This window comes from Siniperca chuatsi, linkage group LG19 (genome assembly GCF_020085105.1).
Source record: "Siniperca chuatsi isolate FFG_IHB_CAS linkage group LG19, ASM2008510v1, whole genome shotgun sequence".
Lineage (NCBI taxonomy): Eukaryota > Metazoa > Chordata > Actinopteri > Centrarchiformes > Sinipercidae > Siniperca > Siniperca chuatsi.
Genome location: NC_058060.1, coordinates 14,588,604 through 14,611,708, shown reverse-complemented (window position 1 = coordinate 14,611,708; position 23,105 = coordinate 14,588,604). Strand labels below are relative to the sequence as shown.

General features: G+C 41.4%; 1 protein-coding gene across 2 annotated transcripts in view; it reads right to left on the bottom strand.

Moving 5' to 3' along the window:
* ncoa2 (nuclear receptor coactivator 2) overlaps window positions 1-23,105 on the bottom strand; it is a 57,606-nt gene that overhangs the window by 19,752 nt on the left and 14,749 nt on the right. For both annotated transcript variants that reach the window (XM_044175589.1, XM_044175588.1), the window contains exons 3-10: window positions 14,167-14,274; window positions 13,138-13,310; window positions 9,817-9,920; window positions 6,718-6,895; window positions 5,056-5,244; window positions 2,504-2,605; window positions 900-1,040; window positions 448-595 (exon numbers count right to left, since the gene is read on the bottom strand). In XM_044175589.1, the coding sequence (XP_044031524.1) occupies window positions 448-595; window positions 900-1,040; window positions 2,504-2,605; window positions 5,056-5,244; window positions 6,718-6,895; window positions 9,817-9,920; window positions 13,138-13,310; window positions 14,167-14,255 (1,124 nt within the window). In that variant the 5' untranslated portion in view covers window positions 14,256-14,274. The remainder of the gene's footprint in view (window positions 1-447; window positions 596-899; window positions 1,041-2,503; window positions 2,606-5,055; window positions 5,245-6,717; window positions 6,896-9,816; window positions 9,921-13,137; window positions 13,311-14,166; window positions 14,275-23,105) is intronic.

Genomic DNA, 23,105 nt, shown 5'->3' with positions numbered 1-23,105 from the left:
AAAAACACAGACAATACAGTGGATTAGTACAGTAGTTTTCATTACCAAGAATTTTCTGTAGAAGCTATTGGCCACAGCAAGGTGTTGGGGTTTATCCTGAGTAAGTTTGACACTGTTTTTGGAAAAGGGCTATTGCTGATGTTTTCAAATATTATTTTGCTGTTCTGTTTAAAATCTACACTGTATTGGTTACAGAAGTCTCAGTAGTGAGCCAAAACTATATGCATATACCCGGTGGGAAAATGTGTTTTACTTTTCTTTTGAATGAACCAACCTTTATGTCTGATTTTATTGCGACCCTATCCCCTGAGACCCAGACCACTAGCATGAATTTACATATTAACAGGTCATGCTGCAGGGCATTAACAGGCTAAAACATGCAACCAAGTTCATGCAGCAGATGATTGCCTCGCTCTTCCTAACACAGGTGTAGGTAGTGAGACATACCTCTGAAGAATGTGCAGGGACATGTAAAGCTGGGGTTCGTTGGTGGCGGGCGAGCGCACCAGTTTACTCTTGGTGTGGGCTGACACAATGGTTCCATCAGAGAGGGAGAAACGGTAGATGGGGCTGAATGCCTGGCCATGGCGGAGCACTAAGGACACATATACACTTATATTAGTAGATGCACACAAAACATTTTTTACTTAGATGACTAATAAAATAATAATAAGCAACTCACTCCTATTTTGTATTGTTTAGGTTCTGTTTTCAGTTTTTTTTGTAACAGCAATAAAATAGTGATTGGATTGAGGGTCTCAAAGCAGCAGCCTACGATTAACCAAATCACCATTTTATACATATGCAGTCGTCTGACAACAGCATCAGAAAAACCAAAAGGAAGTAACTATCAAGAGCCAAGAATTAAACAGGATACTCTTTGTAGTAAGTGGCATTACCTTCCTGCTGATGTCTCTTGGCAAAAGACATCTCTCCGTCATTCTGTAGGTGGAACCTCTGGATGCAGCGCCTCACCAGATCCTCCCAGCCCGGCTTCATGGATGCCCGCAGGAGACTGGTATCCAGGGACGTTATCTTACCTAAACACAGAGGAGCGGATTAGGGAGGCCTTAAGTCAGACATGGAAGTAAGGATTTCTATAAACATGCACAAAACAACACCATCTGAGCTGATGGGGATTCAATGTCTCTCTCAAAATAAATATAAATAAAATATACAGTATATAATAAATATGTAGAGTAGCTTGTTGACCAGAAGATGCTCTTCACTGGGCCACACTGCTGTACAACAGCTCTGTGGTTTAATATCAGTTGAAGAAATGAGGATTTACTCTATTTACATTTTAAGTACAACTTGTCAAAAGGTTTTTGTTAGAAATTTCTTCTGTGCCAGTAAGGCACTGAAATTTGAAGAGAAAGGCTTGGCTACATAGGTTTAGATAGTATTTGTACTTATGTTTGCCTGTCAGTACAAATTGTAAGCTCGCCATTTAGACACTCAATACCACAGGTAGATGGATTCATTTTAAACATCACCAGGGAAGCTTCGGCTCAACTATCTATAGAGCTTAACAAATACACCCATGCTACGTGTTTAACGCACACAGATGCATACTCGCTCGTAGCAGTGTAACAGTTGTCCCTCACCAAGTGGCAAATTAAAATGGAGGCTGTGATGCATTTAAAGGGCTGACAAGCAGACTGCTGCTTGAATAACAGCCGTAGGGACTGACTAAAGACTTGTCACACAAACATTCATAACGGTAGCCTTTTATAGCACAACACCATATCCAACAAGTTCTCATAGGCAAAAGAAGATTGCAGAGGTAATATTTTTTTAATCACAGAGATAAAACTCACAATCTTGATTAAGAAAATCATGATACTTGATCCAGAATCGTGCAGCCCTAATAAACAGACTTCTGTAGTTGTGCATGTATGCATGCCTACATTTGTTTGCCTGAGTGGGGAACTACAGTAAATTACTGTATGTCAGTGAGTAAATCTGAGTGTCGTTTGTGTGCTGTGTCTGTGTGCCACACACAAATGATACACGCACATTAAAGACCAGGTGAAACATAGACAACTGTCGATGCGCCAGTGTTCAGACAGATACTTTACCTCCCAGAGTGCAGACAGAGGTGGGCAGCAGGTTCAACTAACACATGCAATCCTAAGGGCCTTTGCCAAGGATATAATAATCTTTAAATACCTAAACTGTAGTGTGAAGTGATTTATGGGCGGGCAACAAGGGATGAGGTGGTGCTGAGCATGTGCCTGAGTAGAGGCACTATATTTTTTGCAACACAGCTTTATTCAGACAGCTGTATGTGTGAAAATGCAATACGCAAATTGTTAGTAGAGGAGTAGGAGATCTACAATGATCACTATGATCGGCATGACCTATTAGCCATTAGTGGACAGTGTTTTTCTGTGGGATAAGAAAATTTGGTTTTGTCTGTTGGAGAAAGAAATCAAGTTTATTGTCAATGTTCTTCGCTATACTAGTTTGTAGTTCCTGGCTGTGTGACTGGTTTGTGTACCTTGCAGGTCCTGGCGCGTGGTGAAGCTCTCATGTGTGGGAAGCATGGGTCTTTCCTTCATGGGCACCCTGCGAGCCACACAGATCAGGCACGACTGAAAGTCTAAAAGAGAGAGGAAGAGAGAGAGAACAGAGGGAACGTGTGGAGAAAAGAAAAGATCAGGTAGAGGATGTAACAAAGGGGACAGGGCAGATACAGAAGGGATGAAGGGGGATGGGAGAGGAGAGGAGAGGATGGGGGTGTGAATGATAGAGACAGAGGGAGGGAAAGAAAATGAAATGCATGTTATTCCCAGGCAGCATAATTAATACAGTTATTAATGAGCATGGGGATCAGGGCTCCGCTCCTTTCATGAGGAGGAGCAGCTATCGCTGGCAAGGGAAATGATGAAGTGTGACCTTTGAAGGTGTGTGTGTGTGTGCGTGAGAGAGTGTTCATGCATGCGCGTGTCTCCGGCTGGTCTCACGTACAGCACCATCTCACACAGATGACACCTACCATGGCCCAACATTAAAGATTGCCATTGCTCATTCATGACAGTTGCCTCTAACACACACACACAGAGATGACACCACCAAGTCCAGGACTGGGGTGACCCCAAAAAGTCTGCCATCTAACTTTCCTGTGCCAGTAATACCCACTGTCCCACACGTTTCTGGCAAAGTAATCCATGCCAGGGCTGACACACACACATCTCATTTTGACTTGTAAACAGAGCCTCTTGGGTGGTCCAGTCCTTCGATCTGTCAATCTCTCTAAATTCTCTTGCGCCCCCTCCTTACTTACTTCCTTCCTTCCTTCCTTCCTTCCTCTGTCTCTGGCTGGACATATTCCTGCAACTGTAACCACTGATCCTGCCTTGCCTTGCCACACACACACACACACACACACACACACACACACACACACACACACAAATGCTCACAAACCTCTGGCCTGGGTCCTAGTCAGTGTATTTGCCAAAGTATGGCTGGCAAGTAGCTGGTGCACAAAGGAAGCCAGAGAGGGGAAAAGACAGGTTGAGACTAAACTTGGAGTGAAACATTTGCATTTTCACTTATTGTTTTAATTAACCACTGAGTTATAGTTTGGCAGTGGGAAATTATAGTCGCTCATTAAAGCCACTAAGCAAATGGGATTTAGGTAGTTAAGATGTAGAATATTGTACTTTGAGAGCATTACATACCAATGCTTTACAAAAGTGTTGACATTTTTTGGATGAAGGACAGTCACTTGTGATGGAAATTTACTCAAACTACAGGATCTCAAGTTCCTGTCTAAAGCCATGAAAACCACTGGAAAAGCCCAGCGACCTCTCAGTGACTGAACACTGTAAGGAGAGCAGAGACAACACACAATTTAAATAATTTCCCAGGAAAGGCGAGCAGATGTTTATACTAATGGCTACTATAAACACAACTTCTCTCTTTCTCTCCTCACATATGCTGCAATACATGTGTTGATATGCTGTTGTATGTAATTTGAAGGTTATCAAAAGATAGCTACATCCTTTCCTTGGAGTCATAAGCCCAGGTTTGTGTGGGATGTACATGTATTAATTATAGATAGGCTATAATGACAGCTGCCCAGCCACTTGTCTCCCTTGTGTCACTTAACTTTTCATGGATGGAAGTTGAGTGGCACCAGCACTGCTCTTTATCAGATGCTTATACCCCTTTTCACATACAATGCCAGTAATAAGACTAAATATGGCTAAACCTCAATGATCTATTCATAATAAATTTAAATGTAAATGGCTGCAACTTGGATTAATATTTAAAACCATTTTCCATTCTGCAGCAGTCATTTTCTGATGTTTCTTAGACCCAAGCACACCTCTTAACTTTCTTTTGTCCTTATCAAGGTTTCTGAGCTACAACATGAGCAATCAACTCTGCATGCATCTTCTTACACTGTTAACTTTCATTCAGCTGTCCATTGAAGGCGGCAGCAATCAGTCTGATGTTACATAAAGCAGAGATGCTTATGAATTTGTTTCGGATTTTCTTGTCGATCTTGGTCTGCCAGACTACTTTGAGTGTTTCCCATTTTCTAGATGTCTTTTTATTGTATACTCCAGTGTTCAAAGATAATTTTAGGCTAATTTCTCTCTTAAGCAATCTTTCATTTCTCAGTCTTAATAGTTTGCCCTTTGTCTGTCATAAGCTGACTTTTGCCTCCCAAAATGACTGCTGAGGACATATATTTCAGGACATTAATTTGCAAGCTCTGAGATACTAATGAGACTCTAAAGTTCCTAACATTTCTCAATTCACTTTTAACAATTCACCATTCTATTCTTAAATGTCCTAATTGCAAAAGGTATTTATAATTGCTCTAGATTTAATCATAAACATTAAAATATGACATGGTCAAAATTGTGACTGGCACTATACATATCACTGGAATAGAGGCAATTCAGAGAGTTTCAACAGATCCCAAATTGATCTTGTCCAAGGCTGTTTTGTAGGGTCACTAATTTTGTTTCAAATTATCCTCCAACTCTCTATCCACGCTCTTTTCCCACACTATCTCCCTCTCTCCTTCCATACCGTCTCCTTCCTCCTTGATGGACTTGGGCTCCGAAACGGCGAAACACTGCATGGTTTCGTATTTCTGCTGCTGAGGTTCATGCTCGTGTGGCTCGTCCTGGCTCTCGCTGTGGGGGTTGACCAGCATTCGGCAGTTGAATGTGTGACTGTTCCTCCTCGGACCCTCGCTGGACCATGGGACGCCATTCACTACAGGGGAGGAAGGAGGAGGCAAGGGAGATTTACAATGTGGCTTCGTGGGGATTTTATGTGATGAACAAACAGGGAGATCGGGAGCTGCGACGAGCGAGCCAAGAGAGGCTACCACACTGCAAGTGAAAGACATAATGAGAGCAAGACAGAGAGAATGAAGGCGGAAAAAGTGTAAAAAGGAGAAAGCAGTTGCTGGGTAGAGATCAGTCATAATGAGCAGTTGGAACACTGAGCCCTGTGCCATCTATCCACAGCCATGCATCACAGCCAGGCCTCCATATGCATGTCCTCTAAAACATCATTGCCAATCTTTCTTCTTCTCTCCAACACTTACACAGGCGCGAGCAAACACACATGTACACACGTGCAAGCAGACGCGCACACACACACACACACACACACACAAAAAGAAAAAGAGACATGTACAAACACACACAAAACTCATTTAACTCTAGCAAACTCGCATCACACTCCATCTGGTTTGTGATCTCATTCAGTGCATTGATAATCTCCCAGTATCTGGGACACAACCCACTGATCGTTTCCAGGGTACTCCGTTCTGTGCTGCTCCCCCACCCAGATGGCGGGGGCACTAAGACCTCAATCCAAAGCACCAGGAGAGAGGACGGGGAGAAGAGACTTAGAAAGAGCTCCTGATGGAGTGCACTGACATACATTACAATCACCTCTTGCACAGAAGATATGGAGAGGTAGGAGGTGGAGGAGGAATGGAGGTAGGTGTGAAAGAGAAAGGAGATGGGGAAAAGAAGAGGACATAACTGGAGGAGAGAAAGAAAAAGGCAAATGTCTGTCTTATGAAAATAAATGGCCTGTCTTCATGAGATGAGCAATGCTAGGATAAAGACAATGCTTTTCAGGGGGGCTAGGAAATGGGAAAGCGAGAACATGAAAATGGGAACTTGGTGTGAATAACACACAATGTGAAGAGAAGGGGAAGGAAGGGCATGAGATGAGAATATAGGAAGGGAGCGATGCTGCTGACAGGGGAGAGACGCTGAAAAAGGAAGTTAATTAGCTGAAAAGGGAGGGAGGAAGAAGAAAAGAGTAAGAATGTCTGGGATGAGCATCAGCAAGAGAAAATGAAGAACCTATAGGTTTTATGCACGGTGCTAACCCTGTATATAAAGCTTACATAACACTTTGTATTAGCCAGCTTTCCCACATCCTCTCCGTAGCAGTTTAACCATAAAACATTTTAGCGTTTTAATTAAACTGACATCACTATCAAACAGCCACCTACAGCATACCTGTCTGAACAGGGAGAAGAAACCAGGGGTGTAAACGAGAGCCTGAGGTGGGAGTGATGCAACATAGAGGACATACATGCAGAGTTAGGAAAACAGAGAGAGACGTGGAAAACACAAGTGACACAGTGAGACAGAAACTGACAGGTAGAAAAAGCCAGAGAGCAAAGCAAATGGTTGAAAAGAAAATATGCTCAAGGCTAACCAAGGGATTTGGGCAGCAGGTTCTTGATGAACTCAGCGTGATCCCCGACATGCAGCACGCTGTAGACACTGGTGTTCATCAGCTCCTCCTGGTTGTAGCGCAGGTACTGGGTCACATTCTCAGACACGAAAACAATGTTCCCTTCCATGTTCACCACAAAGAAGAAGCCGTCCAGGGCCTGCAGGGGTGAAGGAGAGAAAAATAAGATAAGTTCAGAAAAGAAGTTTGTTTATTGACTTTCTTACACTGACACAGCACAAATCTCTGACAGTAAAATGGAAGGAAAAGTAGGAGAGTAAAAATATGTTTGACCACCTGTATTTCCCAATAATACTGGCTGATAACTGCTAATAGAAATAACACTGCAGCTGAGTAGGTTATTAAAAGCCTAGTCCTATCCTGATATGCTTTGCCCCCCACTCATAACTCACAAGCTAAATTTGGTTCATGAACAGGATTTCCAGGGCTTTGTAAATTGCAAAACTATTCAAGGAACTGGTTTCCTTATTGTTAGCTTATCTTTCGTGATGTGCCACTTGTGCCTGCGTTGGGGTTATCGTGTATCAGCTAGCATGCACATACAGTACTTTTAGGCACATGTCTTATCAAGCTGTGTAATATGCAGAACATATACATTGTGTTTAAAAAGAGGTGATTGTACAATGTGTGCTGGGTACATCCATCATTCCTGCAGATGTTCGACATAAGTGTGTCTGATAGAAAGCAGGATAAAAGCATGTGCCTGCAGAGATTGGAGGAGGAGAAGCACTTAATTGAAAGAATACAGCCCCAGGTCAGCCATTATGCACAAGATGGTGTCAATTAGGCCATCAAATCACCCAGAGCCTTTAAAAGGGAATTCTGGTGGTTGTAAAGCTGTAAAATCTTGTGTTAAGATAAGAGACAAGAGACTCCAGCCAAGGTGTCTGCTCCTCACCTCTGCTTAAATAATCATTACCTACACACCACACAGTTTACATTACATGCATTTATAACAAATCATATGCTGAGTTTTTTAATGCATAAAATGGTCTATGAATCAATATGTTTAAATATTTTCATGATATAATGCATATATTGACTGTTGCATATTTGGTTGTCTCACACTTCCACTGATACAGCACCCTGTGTACACCTATAATTAACTGCCTGTGTCTGTAACTACACTGCATAACATACCTGCGATCCACAAGTTTTGGGGTGTAGCAAACTCATATATCCCAGGTGACACTTAATCACATTGGGATAGAAGTTTTCCCTCGCCTGCATTAACACAGCATGAGCTAAAAAATAGACTTAAGGAGATCTCATCTATCACTGCATGAAGTGAACCATGAGTGGTTCCAAAATGCAACATGGTTGTGTAAGTCCACCCTGTGTGAAGAAAGGCCATGTACTGGACAAGTAGGGCAAACACAAACAGAGCAAACAATCTTTAGTGCCAACTCTTGCTTTCTTCCAGACACTCTTGCATAATGCTGTTAGCAAATACCTTAATTTACAATGCCCTGCTTAAATATACTCTGTAGAAGTGACTAAAGCTGATACAAATGAATATACTCTGAGCCACCATCCTCTCCATGTTCATGTTCCATTTTGTACCTAGCCTATTGTCTTGATATATGACTCTATATTGCTTAACCTTCCACAGCAATGTACAGTAGGTAGTGAATTGTTATAGTGTAGGGAATAGGGTCTGGTCAACTCCCCTCTCCCCTCTGGGTGTTACTGTTATTTATGAGACGATACTGGTGTTTTTCAAACTGGCTCTCTCTTCACATAAATTCTTGCTAAACATGCTGTATTATAGCATGACAAAGCACTACTGTCTTTCTAAAAACAGTTCAAACAGGTCTCTAGTAGGGCTCGGTATTGAACCTAAATATTTTTTTGGTACTGGCAGTTTACTTATTTTCTAATGATATATTTACTGATTTAAATAATCTTATTTTAGACTGTATTTTAAAAGGCAAACTTCATATAAAGCTACTTGTGACAACACAACATTTGAGATCTTTGACTTCTTTTGTTAAATGACCAAAAGGATTTTGTAGGACTTTGTAAAGAAACATGTTTATATTTCTCAAAGAAGGTACAAAAACAATACTTATTTTGATATCAGAACTGAAACTCAAAGATCATATTTGCATCATAGTGGCACTAGTAAATTTCAAAACATATTCCGCACTAGTCTCTAGTGTCTGAATGATTCTCTGACAATGTCATCATACCACACAACAGCAACCATACGGAGCAGTCTACCAAGAATGCAAACTTTATACCACAACAGTCATGTGACAGGGACAAGACTTGCTTGCAGAAGGTTAAAACAACAGCACACTAATATCTTTTCACTGCTTTCTCTGTGTTCCTGCGCTCGCATGAGAGTGGGCAGCAGAGGGGCATGGGGCGCGTGGGTGCATTTCCTGCCGACAGCCATTCAGAGCATCCTGTAATGAGCCTGGGCTGGCGGACGGGGACATGGCTAGAGCAGAGCGGGTGTGAATGGGCGATCGCTGTGTTTTGGGGCTGCTGACAGATGGGAAAGCATGCAGGCTGCACTGGGCTATATTTAGCCGCGAGTTAGTATGTCGATTCAGTGACGCTGGACCAGGAGAGCTATAAATATTCCATGACAGGACAGATCTAGAGGCGAATGAAGAGAAGATGGGGAGGGAAAAAGAAAAGAGAACTGAACAAGTAAGAGAGAGAAAGGGAGGGAGGATGTGAGTGAGAGGACAGGCTCAATGGACTGATTCATTCGCCAGGCTGTTGCTTTCTTTCCCATTATACGTAAGCACTTCAGTAGCCCTCCACAGGACAACGAGGCCATTGCTCCGCTCTGTGATTTACACCCAATCCAGGGCAGATACAAGATGTTGGCAGCTTTTATTGCACACAGCTACACTCACACACAACCACTACTGGCCCATTTTGTTCTCTGTGGATAGCACTCTTCATTATATACCAATCATGATTTAAAGAGGAGAGTATATCCTACGTGAGTGTTAGAATGAGTTTTCAGTGTGGGGTACTTCCGTTTGAGTGTTCAGTGTGTGGTATTTTGATATGCCACTATGAATAAGGCCCTCTACCCACCTCCAGCATCATTGGTCCCAAGGCATCTTTATCAATCACACTTTGGCCTGTTGATGAGACGTCAGCCTTCTGTACCTCCTCCTCATTTGCTGCTGCAGCTTTTTCTGTTAACAGGAAAGTCAAGGCAAAACGTGTTATTATGGGGAACAAAACTGCATCACAAAACATGACACCAAAACATGCAGGTCAAAGAGAAAAAAAACAGAGAAAAACAATTTTTGCTTTCCCCCCTGACATTGACCCACATACTTTAAAGAGGTCACTTGTTGACAAGACTTAAGTATCTTTCCGGCTACAAAGCAAACACATTTTGTCCCTTTGTCAAATCATGTTGCCATGGCTCAAACCCAAGCACTAAGCAGCGGGCAGAGTGAAAGGTTGTTGTAAATGAGTATGTCAGAGCACGCAGCTGCCACGCTGGTGGTAGCCACAGGATGGATTGCATTGTCATGTGCAAAAAAAAAAGAAAAGGCTATTATGGAAACACTGACAGTGTGTAAACAACTCATGGTCCTAATAGAGCAGCAAGTTCTTACTATGTGGTCAAGCGGCAAAGGCAGACCTTAGAAATGTTTTCCTAAAAAGTTGACCATAAACCTTTCTCTTATTTTAATTAACATTAATCCTGTGATCACAGAGTTTTGAAGACAGAACTATTTTTGACTTTGTGTTTACTAATCTGATGAATACATAAACTCAATTAAAAATAGCTTTTCAATTTGAGGTAAATAAACACAACAACTTCCAATGATAAATTAAGAGACAGGATAGTATGATAGATAGGCTTTTTTCTAAAATATACCTAGACAATAAATTTCTCAACAAAACACTGGTTAAATCTTTAAGCTGGTCTGATGTTTTGTCACAGCAATTTGAGCAGAAATGTATGATAGTGATTTCAGAGGGTCATAAACTATGAGCAATCTTTTGAGAGTCTTCATTTTAAACTGTTCCTATAAAACCACATTATACTTTGGAAAGTTCTTCAGCATTTGATACTCTTTAGCTAGGAGTTGCCTTCCTTGTCATATGGACTCCCTTTCTCAAATAACTTAGCTGGCAGTGTCTCCTTGTGAGCTCATACTCCTATTGGATTTCCAAGTATGGATAGAGAGTATGGCTTGTTGCCTATACAGGTACTTATGGTCTATAATATTACCAAACGGTATCTTGGCAAAACACAATTACAATAATTTGACTAGCTACACACTAATGTTTAAAAATGAAAAAAAAAGCACCTTTGAATCCACTGCCTAATAAACTGCCACAAACCTTTTAATGTAATGATTATGTGATTGGTTTGCTTAGGAGTGAAAATCCTGTATCCTGTAAGCTCCTGTACCTGCACTGTGGTGCTGTGCATTTGTCCATGTGAGTGATTGGGTTGATAACCATGCAGAGAAGCCTTATGTTCAGAGAGTAGGCTGCCCTACTTTGAGATGATGATGAGAGGCAGAATATGAGTGGGCTGTTGGGGGGACGCATTTAACTGTCGCACCATGCCAAGAAGAGGGCCGACCATATGGTAAGAGAATGTTGTTGTGAAAAGCAAACAAAATCATGCCCTTCCTTTTTTTGGGTGTAATGTGTGAAAGCAGACACAAATGCAGGTTTCCCCCTGCTCTGTGGGCTCGTGCAACGCCACGCAGACCCACATTCATCTCTTTCAGCATTAATGATGTGTGCATCAGCAGGACCTCTCCAGGCCCAGCGGGGCCCAGTATACGAGCACAGCTGCCCTGGGTATAGACCCATCACTCAATGTCAGTGCAGCCCTCACTGGCTCTCAGTCCATCTGCAGAAATGTGCCACAGATAGAGGGAGGAACTGATTATTTATAAGGGTAATAATAACTAGATAATCTGTAACTGGCAAGACATTTGCCATATACTCTATTCTTTTTTAATTTTACATGTAGTGTATTTTGACATTTTTCACATATATAAAAGCTGGAAACAGAAAAAAGCCAAACTCATGTTAAACACACAAAAATGGTAAAATGGTGTAACATCTACTTTGAGCATAAAGACATCTAAATGGGCTTTCAGTGCATCCCAGGTTCAACAACATGTGCAACAAGAGAAATTAATGGTGGCTGAAAAAGCTGCCCCACTGAACTGTGCAAGATGTGCTGCAGCAGCTCTCTATTAGCTACAAAAAGGTGTCTCTTGTTGCCCATCGAGGTCTGAAGAACAAAGCAGGAAAGCAAGGACTGTTTAGCTCTTCCCTCAGTGGTTGCTGTACAAACACAATTATGCCTTCAGAGGCAGGGAGGGGATGTCACTCTAGCCTAGCGTAAAAAAAAAGGGAGCAAGGAAAGGAAGGGTTGAAAGGAGGGAGGGACGGAGTATGGAATAAGACAGTACAGTGGCAGAGGGACGGACAGATGGTAGCCAGAGTTTGTGTGTGATTTTTGCATCACATTGCTCACCATTACATAACGCTTGGTTCTGTGAGTCACATAAAACAAGATGACATCATCAACTGGTCTGATTCATGTATACCTCGAGTGGGCCACTATTTGTCTACCAGTCACTCAGCTGCTTTTCTTGTATGCAAGGTCCAAGCTTATTCATAATTTAGTATTTGCCTTAATATTTACATACAACAATAGTTACAACTTTTTTTTTTGCTATGTTTGGACCTGTAAGAAAGAAAATAACTGGGATTCCATTGATCTTGATCTGGTAAATCCAACATGAAAAAAGTAAAAAGACAGACCTCAACTAATTGCTAAAAACTACTAAAAAGGAGAAGCGGGCAAGTACAACTGAGATGGCTAATGCATTCGCCTGATGTTCTGGCTAAGGATGGAAGTGGGAAAGATCGGCAGCCAACAAAAAACTGCTCTGGTTCATCCACATTATTTGATGAAGTGATGGAGGGAACATTAAATCAATTGTGCTGCCCTTTAATAACATCACTTATTGTGTGTGGAGCAGATCCCAAACCATAATATTTATGTAATCAAATTTTATGCTTCTTAGTACCACCTGTGGCACTTGTGGTTATATTGGAGCCTTAAAACTACAACAACATCCTAAGCATATTCATGATATTGTAGTACCTTATTCACAGAATAAACAGCTACAAATCAAATCAGTGTTAAACTCATTTACAGGTATTCACTTAGGCTTGCTATATAATTGGGCTGTATGTCACAAAAACTTAAGGGAAAGACTGTAGATGAACAGATAAAAGCAGAAAAAGCAGTCAGCGGAAAGATAACTCGGTATTCTTTTCAGTGCTGTACTTTGGGACCTATCACTTTGGCGGTTTCTTCAACAGAAAGTTTAAAAAAAAAAACATTACAGGTTGTACCTTGCTCCTTTATTTGTCTGATCTGTTTCACAGTTTCCTTCAGGATTGCACATTTGTCAGGCTTGACATTGAAGTTGTCGATGTCGTTGAAGTTGGCGAAGATCAGCTCTGCGAGCTCTTCAATGTATTTGTTCTCGTGCTCGCGGTTGCGCTTCTCGTTGCTCCGCTTTGGACTACAGAGACAAAGAGAACACTGGGGTGAGAAAATGCAATGGAGAAGACGGAAACAGCAGGAGGGATAAAAAGTATGGAAAAGAGGTTCCAGTGTTCTACCTCAATAACAGAATGAATTGGTAGAAAGAAAGAACCTGAAGCAATGCAGAAAAGAAGATCCATCTACAAAACTACACCAGGGATGAGTATTCACACACACACACACACCTCTGGACATGACTGAAGAGCCCTCTCATTTTCATAGCTACCAAATGACAGTGCTGACATCTACTGCAAACCTTGGCATGGAGGAGAGTCAGACGGGGGATAATGCTAGGATCAATTATTCTCCATATGGGTTGAAATATATCTCTAGGCCTCTTCATTGTGCCAACATGGAGCACTGCATCAGTAAAGAAAACCCTTATCCTTAAGTGCTTATCTACAGATGAATTATGCAGATTTATTGTACTGACTTCAACAGTGCTCCAGGGTTAGCTGCCACAATAGCATACCGCCATTCTTGTAACTACTGGGATGCTACTGTACATACAGTATTTCAGGGTATAAGTAGCTAGAGCTTGATTTCACTTTAACCATCTTCAAAACTCTGACATCATCTTTGTTTTACAGTATTACAATGGGTAACAGATGGTGCAGGAGGGTTGGGAAACAGGCAATTTTGCAAAGCAGTGGGGAAACTTGCTGACCACACACTTGTGATGGAGAGGTTGACTCTGGACCTGATCTTTGTTGCATGAAAATGACCCACGCGCTCTCATCGCTTTCAACAATATACAATTAAATCAAGTAGAAATGTCTGTGGGAGATTTTTGGGGGGGAAATCTGCATTTTGGCCAGAGGTACAAGTCTTACCTGGGTCCTAGAAGTTCGGCAGAACATTCTTTGCGTTTCCGTGACTCTGCCCTGGCAGGGTCAGATGAGTTTTCATTGACTCCACTCATCCTCAATGCATATCAGCGTCTGGAAAATAAACACACAGAGAAAAAAAAAACAAATGAAATGCATGACATAAAAACACACATACGACATTTGATAGATTGATTACAAAACTCCAACAGCAGAATTATGTGGAAACCACTTATATACTGTAGGTGTGTGTTCATGCCAGCATGGGCATCCACACACACACACACACACACACACACACACACACACACACACACACGGGGCACAGGTTGATCCACTCCAGGAGAAATGAGTGAAAATGGAGCGGAGAAAGAGATTCAATCATTTCTCTCTGATGGTGCAGCTCTCCCCAGAGAGACTGAAATGAGAACACGGTGCTTTGCCCACAGCACCAGACTGCGCGCTCAACCATGTACCAAGAAAAACCCATTCGTTACACGATACCAAGCAAAGCCAGCTCACAGCAAGAGCCTAGTGGGTTCATAATCACATGTAGCCATGTTTTCTGAGAATTTACCTGTAGTAAGTGGCTTGTAAGTGCTCTAATTAAATGTTAGAATATCTTGTCTGCTCTTTTTGAAATCAAGCCAGAGAGCATGAGATCTTAGTAAGAATTCATGTTGTGACTGTTTTGTGCTATCCAAAGTGACAAGCTGGCTGAAGGCTGTTTTTGTTACTAATACCCCACACACTGTTATCTTGGGTTTCTCTGCAATGTAAGATGAAATGCCATCAGGTTATTATGGCATGAATATGTGTTGTGTTCTCTCTAACAACATGAGAGCCTTTGGAGACTTGGGCAAGTTTGTCCCTTGGCAGATGTTGAGCATCCATACCAAAATATCTTTTATTCTGCTCCTCCCCTTACTCTGTGAGTCTGCACAGGCTGAACTTCATGCCATTAAATGAAAGACAATCAATTATTGATCAAAGTAATGTCTTATTAATTACCACCATCATCTGCACCATAATTTGATGGCAGCTAATGGACTTGGATTTCAATATAGGATGATATCTGCTGCATAGAAGATGTGAACACTTGTCTTCCAAAGCAAATGGTGACATTTAAAAATATATGTAAGAAAATAATTTCTTCTTGGTTCATGCAAGATGGGTGATCGGAGGGAGGGGACGAGAAAGATAAAATGACAGAAAATAGACCAAGAGAAAGAACAAGAAAGTTTTTCCCAAAGAACACAGCACAAGGTTAGGGGCATGCAGGATTGTGATACACTCTCAGCCAATAAACCATGGAAACGGCTGTGACACACACCGCTCACTGCTCAGCCATTACATAAGGCATAACAGAGTACAGCACAGCACAATGTAGAGCAGAGAGGAATAGCATAGCTTAGCAAAGGCAGGCTAAACTAAAAAGGGAGCTAGTGACCATGCAAACTTGAGGCTGGCTCCCTCCTGGCCTGGAGTGACCTACTTTAAGCTAATGGTAGGCTCTGTGCTCAAATGGATGAAGTCAAAGTAGTGGTGATTGGCCAGAGAGGCAGAGGAGACTCTGAAGGGTAAAACACATTTCTACTGTTCTGTTGACAAGTGACTTGAATACTATTGGCCTGTACAGTGTATGGATAGGTAATGAACACAAACGTCATGGTCCATATGTCCTTGCATTATGCTCTTGCGAATGCCATCAGGGTGTCTTTATGCTGTGGCACTGTGCTGTCCACTGAAATTATACCAGTCTCTATAGTGGAGGTTATGTGCTTTTATTAATGACAACAGAAACAGGCCATTAAACTCTGATAGCTAAGTGGCACTCTTCATTCCTATTGGCTGTGCATGGGCTTTCCAGCTCAAGTTACCACGGGGATTCTAGACCTGATTGGTTGTGCTTGTCCTGCTGGGCTGGATATGATTGGCTGCCTTCATCTCCTTGACATGGCAGTAATGATGGGTCAGCGTACGTTGAGACAAATAAGAGACTGGAAGTACCAGGCACGTCTCAATGACACCAACACAGACAGTCAGACAGCCTGGGCAGCAGGCTGGCAGGCCGTTTTTGTTGCTGGGGGGTCTGATCTTCACATGGGCAGACTAGCGAGAGATTTCTAATCCTAGAGAATGCCCTGGATCTCTAGGCAGCTATAAACAGCTGGGCACTGATGTTAGCACTTACTGTACAGAGCTGTGTCACTGAGTTAATTATCAACATCAGCCACTAGGGGAGTGTTGCGCTTTCTCGCCAAGGCTCTCGCAGGTCACACTAAGTCTGGAACTAAATGAATGGTAGCATGTTGCTTTGATGTTTTTGTGTTTAGGACATAAACTCATCTTTTTGCACACCATGTGCTCTATAACACATTTATTTAACAATCTACATCTAACAACGTAAAGAAATAGATCCTATAAAAAACTGCAGATCTGATGGGATGGAAGAGTTTGGTTGTCGAACACACAACTATTTTGTTAGCGATGAAAATAACCTGTACCGCACATTATACTATGCAGCTGTCTGTTACACACTCGACCACAATCACACACCGAGTCATCAGAGACGTCAAGGCTGTGATGTTCAGGATGCTGATAATGGAGTTGTCGATGATGACACAGACAACCACGTTTATGACCCTGAATGCAGGTAGGGCTCCAAGCTCAGTCCATGATGATGCCTACCAATCTACTTTCAGTATGACATGCGTAGAAATGATTCACTCACACTTCTGTCACTTAGCGATTAAAAAAGAAAAGCACAACAACCAATTTCACCTTGTTAAACTGAGCAATTTAAAAGGGAAACCAAGAGCAACAAAAAGCCATGTCTGACACAATGGATGTGAAGACAACAGGACGACACAGCACAATCATGAGGTCACTGCTGTGTACGCCACAGCTCTTTAACCCTCCTAAAAATCAATGAAAAGGAACTTGTTTTCAAACAAGCAGGGAGATTCTCAACTGATTTTCAATATTTAAAAATTCTTAAACTGTGGTTGAAAAAAAGTTTGGTCTAGTTAAAAAGGAGTGTTATGGTGGAAAAAAAAAGCACCAACCAACCGAAAAAGCATTTAAAGAGACTAAATTACATTACGTTGTTACATAAACTCAAGACTAAGCTAGCATTAGCTTTAGCTAGCAGGCAGACAATGGAATTGCCTCCAGGGCATGTTAAAAGCTGTGGTAACTGACAAGGCTGAGCATAGAGTGGTTTTGAGCATGCATAAGAGACTGCCATCCATTGGTACACCTGTGCTGTGCGCTAATATCATTGACTCAGAAAAATTTAGGGAAAGTGGGGGTTGGGTAAGTAACCTCATTATGTATAGGACTGATTGGCATATTCTGGAAGGCATCTCAAATTTGCAGTTCATCAAGCTGTCACCTCATTTAGCTTAGGAAGTCATTAGTATTGTAAGTTGAGACGTATGGCCCAGTCGCTGCAAGCTACCTTATGTTAGTCATAGACAGTGTGAAATCATTATAAGGCTAAATGGGAAGTAAATGAGTAACTATTCTTCAAAACTCAACCGAGCTAGAGTATTGAAGGGTAGTACTTCGGCTGGTCACACCATATTTCCATTAGAGAAAGAAAGGGTAAAGGCAAAAAGCAGACAGATTCTCAGCTTCAGATTCTCAGCTTTGGAAATATCTAACAACGACAAGAGATACTACTGACAAACATGAGCCAAGAAGAGGTCTGTGTGACATCCATTTGTTGAATGGGGGATGCATTTTACACTTGAAGTATGAACTGCTATCTACAGTTTGTCTGGCCAACTGCTTGCTGTTGCTAGCAAAGCACTGGCAGGCTGACGATCATAGGGAAAGTACAACCCAAATCTGACTGGAAATGATGCTGGGGTCATGAGGTTTATTGGAGCGAATAGCCTTTCCACTTACAGTAAACACCTACCTACCCAGGTTCCCCTTCTTCCCAGCTCTCTCACACAAACACACACTTATAAGACAACAAAACATAATTGTATATTTGTGAGCTGACAGGTCAGCCCTGCCAGTGTGAACTTAACACTTCACTACAGGTTTTCAACTTCATCGTGGCCTATCTGTGTGAATGACTCACAAGGCTAAATGAAGGGGTAGGTTATTAAACCACTGTAACAACCATAAATACTGCCTCAGCAACACAACATTGATGATTTTCCAATGTCTGAACCTGTTTATTAGACTGATGCACCACAAATGCAATTGTAATACTGGGATTCCATAATATGTAGCATATAATATGCTAAGAGATATGTGATATATGAAATATTTACTTTTAACAACACAATAACAAACAGCTCATTCGACCCAAAAACCCCCAACAAAAAACAACAACAACATACGGATAAAGACAAGTTAAAGTTTGAAAAATCAATTGACTTTGAAAGCACTAGGTGCACTTGAGGGAGGTGATCATAGGTGTGTGTCATTGCTCATGTCTTAGGTGTCACAAGAGCAGACTCTCCAGGACTGAGCTGGAGCCAACCAGTCTGGTGAGGGAGGAATGCAGAGACAACAAGGGGCTGCTGCCCTGAGTGCTGGAGACAACAACATTTCCTCCTGCTAAACTCAGCTGGTACAACCTGTACATTACATGCTGTATCAGACTGAAATAAACACCTCAAAAGCACAACAAATTAAACCTTTAACTGCACCTGTGAGGCTGCAAGGCTGTCCAAATTACATGATACTAAACGTTTCACCTAACAGAGGACACACATTGCCAGGTAAATTTACTTTCTAACTGTTGAGTTGAGCTAAACAATGATGCAAAACGACATGGTGGTGTTGGCTGTAGGGGGACTGAAAACCAGTCAGGATGGCAGTATGTTGCTAAATTTCAGAATTTCACACATCCAGTCCACCATGGTAAGACTCCAGGGTCCGTTTTGTCTGTAGATGTGGAGCTGCATCATTGCGATGTCATCTCCTGTTTGAAAGGATCTCCATTTTTTACGTCTCTATAACACATGCTGTAAAACTGTTAGACTGTTGATAGCAAGAGGGATTTTGAAAGGTGTAACAGACTAAAACAAGATGTATAATAATTGATGCCAATAAATTAGCTAAATATTTTTAAAATAAATAAAGTTCTGAAAAAGGAATATATTGATATTTTGGTTATCAAGCAGAACTTCTTGGGTAACAATTACGCGAGGAAAAGTGGTGACTGTAAGGGTCTCTTATGTGTGATAAAATAATAATTCAACTATATCATTCATTGACTTTCAGCAAATTCATACTGTGAAGATATGATCATATTTTATCGTTATGCAAATCTCTGTGGTTCAAATGAATGATTTCAGGCAGGTTGTAATTAAAAACTAACAAAATCAGTTATTAAAATTTTTGTCCTACAAATATGAAGGGTCTGGGATCATGTAAGACACAACAGTGGAACATGTTTACTTATTTTAGAAAAGTTAAGATTATTTGATATGTGATTTTGTATACATTTTCCATATTTTAATATATACTCCTTTATTAGGTAAAACAATACAATCCAGTATAACAGCTTATAATGGCCAATTTTTGTTAAACTTTCCGAGAGATGTAAATTCAACTACAATTAGTGAATTAGTGTGTGTGTGTGTTTGTGTGTGTTTGTGTGTGTGTGTGTGTGTGTGTAGTTAGTGATGGTGTTGTACTGGACCTCTCATGTTTATAAATGGGGTGGGCAAAACATTAGAAACACTTCTCAATATAATGCGGCCCAGTTCAACACCACTGCAAACTACAACCTCAATAAAAAACAATTACATTAAAAGCTCTCTGACAGTGTAAATCAAAACTGAACATCCTTTGTAAAGAAATTCATGGTTGAGCTGGCTTAGATTTTACAGGTGTACCTAATAAAGTGGCCACAGAGTGTATATTGAAATAAAATATCTTCATTGATATTGTCATACTGATTTCAGCCATTTCACCCAACCCTAGAAAACACAAATGTTTCTTCCACATTAGAAGCATTTGTATAACTTTGTAATGTGTTTCTCAAAAAAACACTGTACAGCTGTGACACCACCTTCTAACAATTACGTCTAACTGCTACTACTAGACAGTTTTTCTTTAACAAAATTCAGCTGCCATAACCACACAAAGTGAGCCGGGCTGCATGCACATCACCAAAGGGGGGCCTTCAAAAACACAGAATCACCCATTCCAGTCATAGTATAATGGAGGGAAAAAAACGGAAGGGGGGCGGGGGTCAGTCTGATTGCCAAGGGGGAGAGGGCATGTGCCAGTATGCCATTCCTGTAATCATGTGGGTTAGCAGGGCTTTGATTATAAAGACACACCCAGTGCTTCTGGAGCTCAGAGAGTGCTGGGCATGACTGTGCATTAAACTGCATCAAAAGCTATTGGGGAAGTGTTTGAAGTCTCCTGCACTATAATAATGAGGGCCCTTCCAGAAAGTGCAAAACCACTGTGGGGCACTGAACAATGTCTAGCTGGTGTGTAATCAATCTATCCTCACATGGCTTCTTGGCACAACAAGCCCAGAGAGAGAACTGGAGAACAAGAGCGCACCAATGAAGACTGCTTCTGGAGGGCTGCAACATGGGCCATTTATTTCCCCCAAACTGTCATGAAATCATGACAGGAGAGGGGCCCAGAGGACTCATGTCTTCTCATTTTACATCTCAATAGTTGCAAGGGTGAGAAGAAGTGCAGAGAGAGCCAAAACACACAGAAACATGTTGGAACCATGTCAGATGGTATTAAAGACAAACATGTATTTGAAAACAGTATCAATTTCAACTGGATGCAACTTGGGTGGGGGTCTGCAGTGAACTCTGGCCTTGCTGACAGCTGCTGTTACCTTGAACCAGATGTTCTGATATTAGGTTTTGGTCAAGGGAGAGGCATAGGGAGATGGAGGGAGGAATGTGATGATGGATTGAAAGAAATTAAGAGCGATGTGAATTTGAACCCTTGAATCTTGGGTGAATTTAACAAGACCTGAGTGACGGGCCCGTCACGCTAAACATATAGAGGAATCAGATCTACGACAGAGCGAGCTAGGGGATAAAATGAGAGATCAGAGTGTAGAGACAGTGGAAGAAGATCGGGAAACAAAGGACACAAAAATAGGTCATGGGCCTTTTTCACATAGAAGGTTCACTGAGTGTATGACGTGTTCAGTAGACCCTCGGTGTCACTGTTCAGAAACTGTATTTCCATATACAGCATGGCTAAAGCACAGAATTACATTATATGAGTGCATGCAGTTAACTCAGTTCTCTTCTCAAGCTCACTCTCTATCACTTGCCTACTTGTGTGCGCTGTTTTCAGAGTCAGCTAAATGACATTTAAACCCCCTAGTTATCAGGTTACTCAGTACATAAAGTAAATCTACTTTTTTCAAATGACATGTGTCCAGAAAATCTGACAAAAACACACAAACAGACCGCTGTTGACATAGTACGCAGAGAGGTATGAACCTTGCCTGCTACCAAGTCCCACTGAAGAGCTTGTCCACTCTAGAAATCACTGCAAGGTAATGGCTCTAAAGTGCCGGAGTGCAACCAAGAGCCAGGCCCCCCATTTACTGAAAGCTGATCACGCTCATGAATCTTTAACACTGGCAGTCACTTCAGGATGTCGCAGGATGGGAAGGGGAGGGCTTTCTGTATAATAAGCACAGAATGCTGGGCTCTGGCTGTCAGAGAGAAACACAGAGGAAGAGAGCTGGAATCAAGAGGGGGAAGAGAGACAATGAGTCAATGGATGGCAAAATTGATTAACAAAATAAGCACCTCTCCACAACAATCTAATCAACAATTCATCTGTAGCTGAGAGCACTGCCTGAGGGGAGATTCAGATGTGACTGTGGAAATCACACAGAGATGAGATGATCTCTATGTATGATCTGATCGGGGTCAATTGAAGACTTGTTAATTGATCAATATTGCCATATATACATTTGTGATCCTTTATTTATTGTAACCCATTGTGCTCTAGGTATCCTAGCTGTGTTAAAACACTGGAAATCTAACTCACAGGTATGTGAGCAAGTGAACTGTGGAGCGGCACAAACAACCAGCCAGCAGTTTCAATTAATGATGCAGACACAATGACAATACAAAGCTGCTTTAAGATAATTAATTAATTAAAAATATAGCATTTTACAGGTGTACTATGTCTCTGAAGTGTTGCTATTGACATAAGAATGAATTTTTTTGCACGTCTGTATTGACTTAACAGATATACAAAACACTGCAGGACAATATAGAAAATGTAATTACCATTTTTACTTCAGGTCAACTTTAAGCTACATGTGCGCTTCGTCAGCTGTATTATGTAGGAAAATATAGATACTGGGTTGAGACAAACACTCTACATTAGATGACTCACATTGAAGGGAGAGAGAGAGAAAAAAAAATGAATTTGACCACAAAAAAGGTACGCATATTCTGATACAGCGGGGGAAAAGCTTAGTACGTTAGTAAAAACAACGTCCATTTTAACTAATTGCAACCAAACTCATGTCAGCTCATGCAAATTATTTTCAGGAAAAGCCCACTAAGAAAATGGTATTGTAACAACTGCTGGCAATACAGTAATCCTAAGAGACACATTCTAGCCAACACCATCTGAACTGTAACCTGTAAAGGAACAGAACCTCACAGAAGGAATGGTGGTTTCAAGAGTGAAGCTCTTTTTTTCACACAAGATTGATGAATACTGCAGACCAACAGGACTATTGGATGCAGCCCTCACTTTTACAAAACGGTTGGATCTGGACACTACCAGGCGCAAAGAAAAAAGTCAAGCAAGAACTGTGTGGAAATGGGGGAGAGAATTCAGCAGTGTTCCATCTCACTGTAATATCTATACAAGTCAAGGAGACCCGTAAAATAATACATTGTTCAAAGCTGAATTCTGTAAACCTGTAAACAAAGATCTGATGGCAGTGGAAAAAT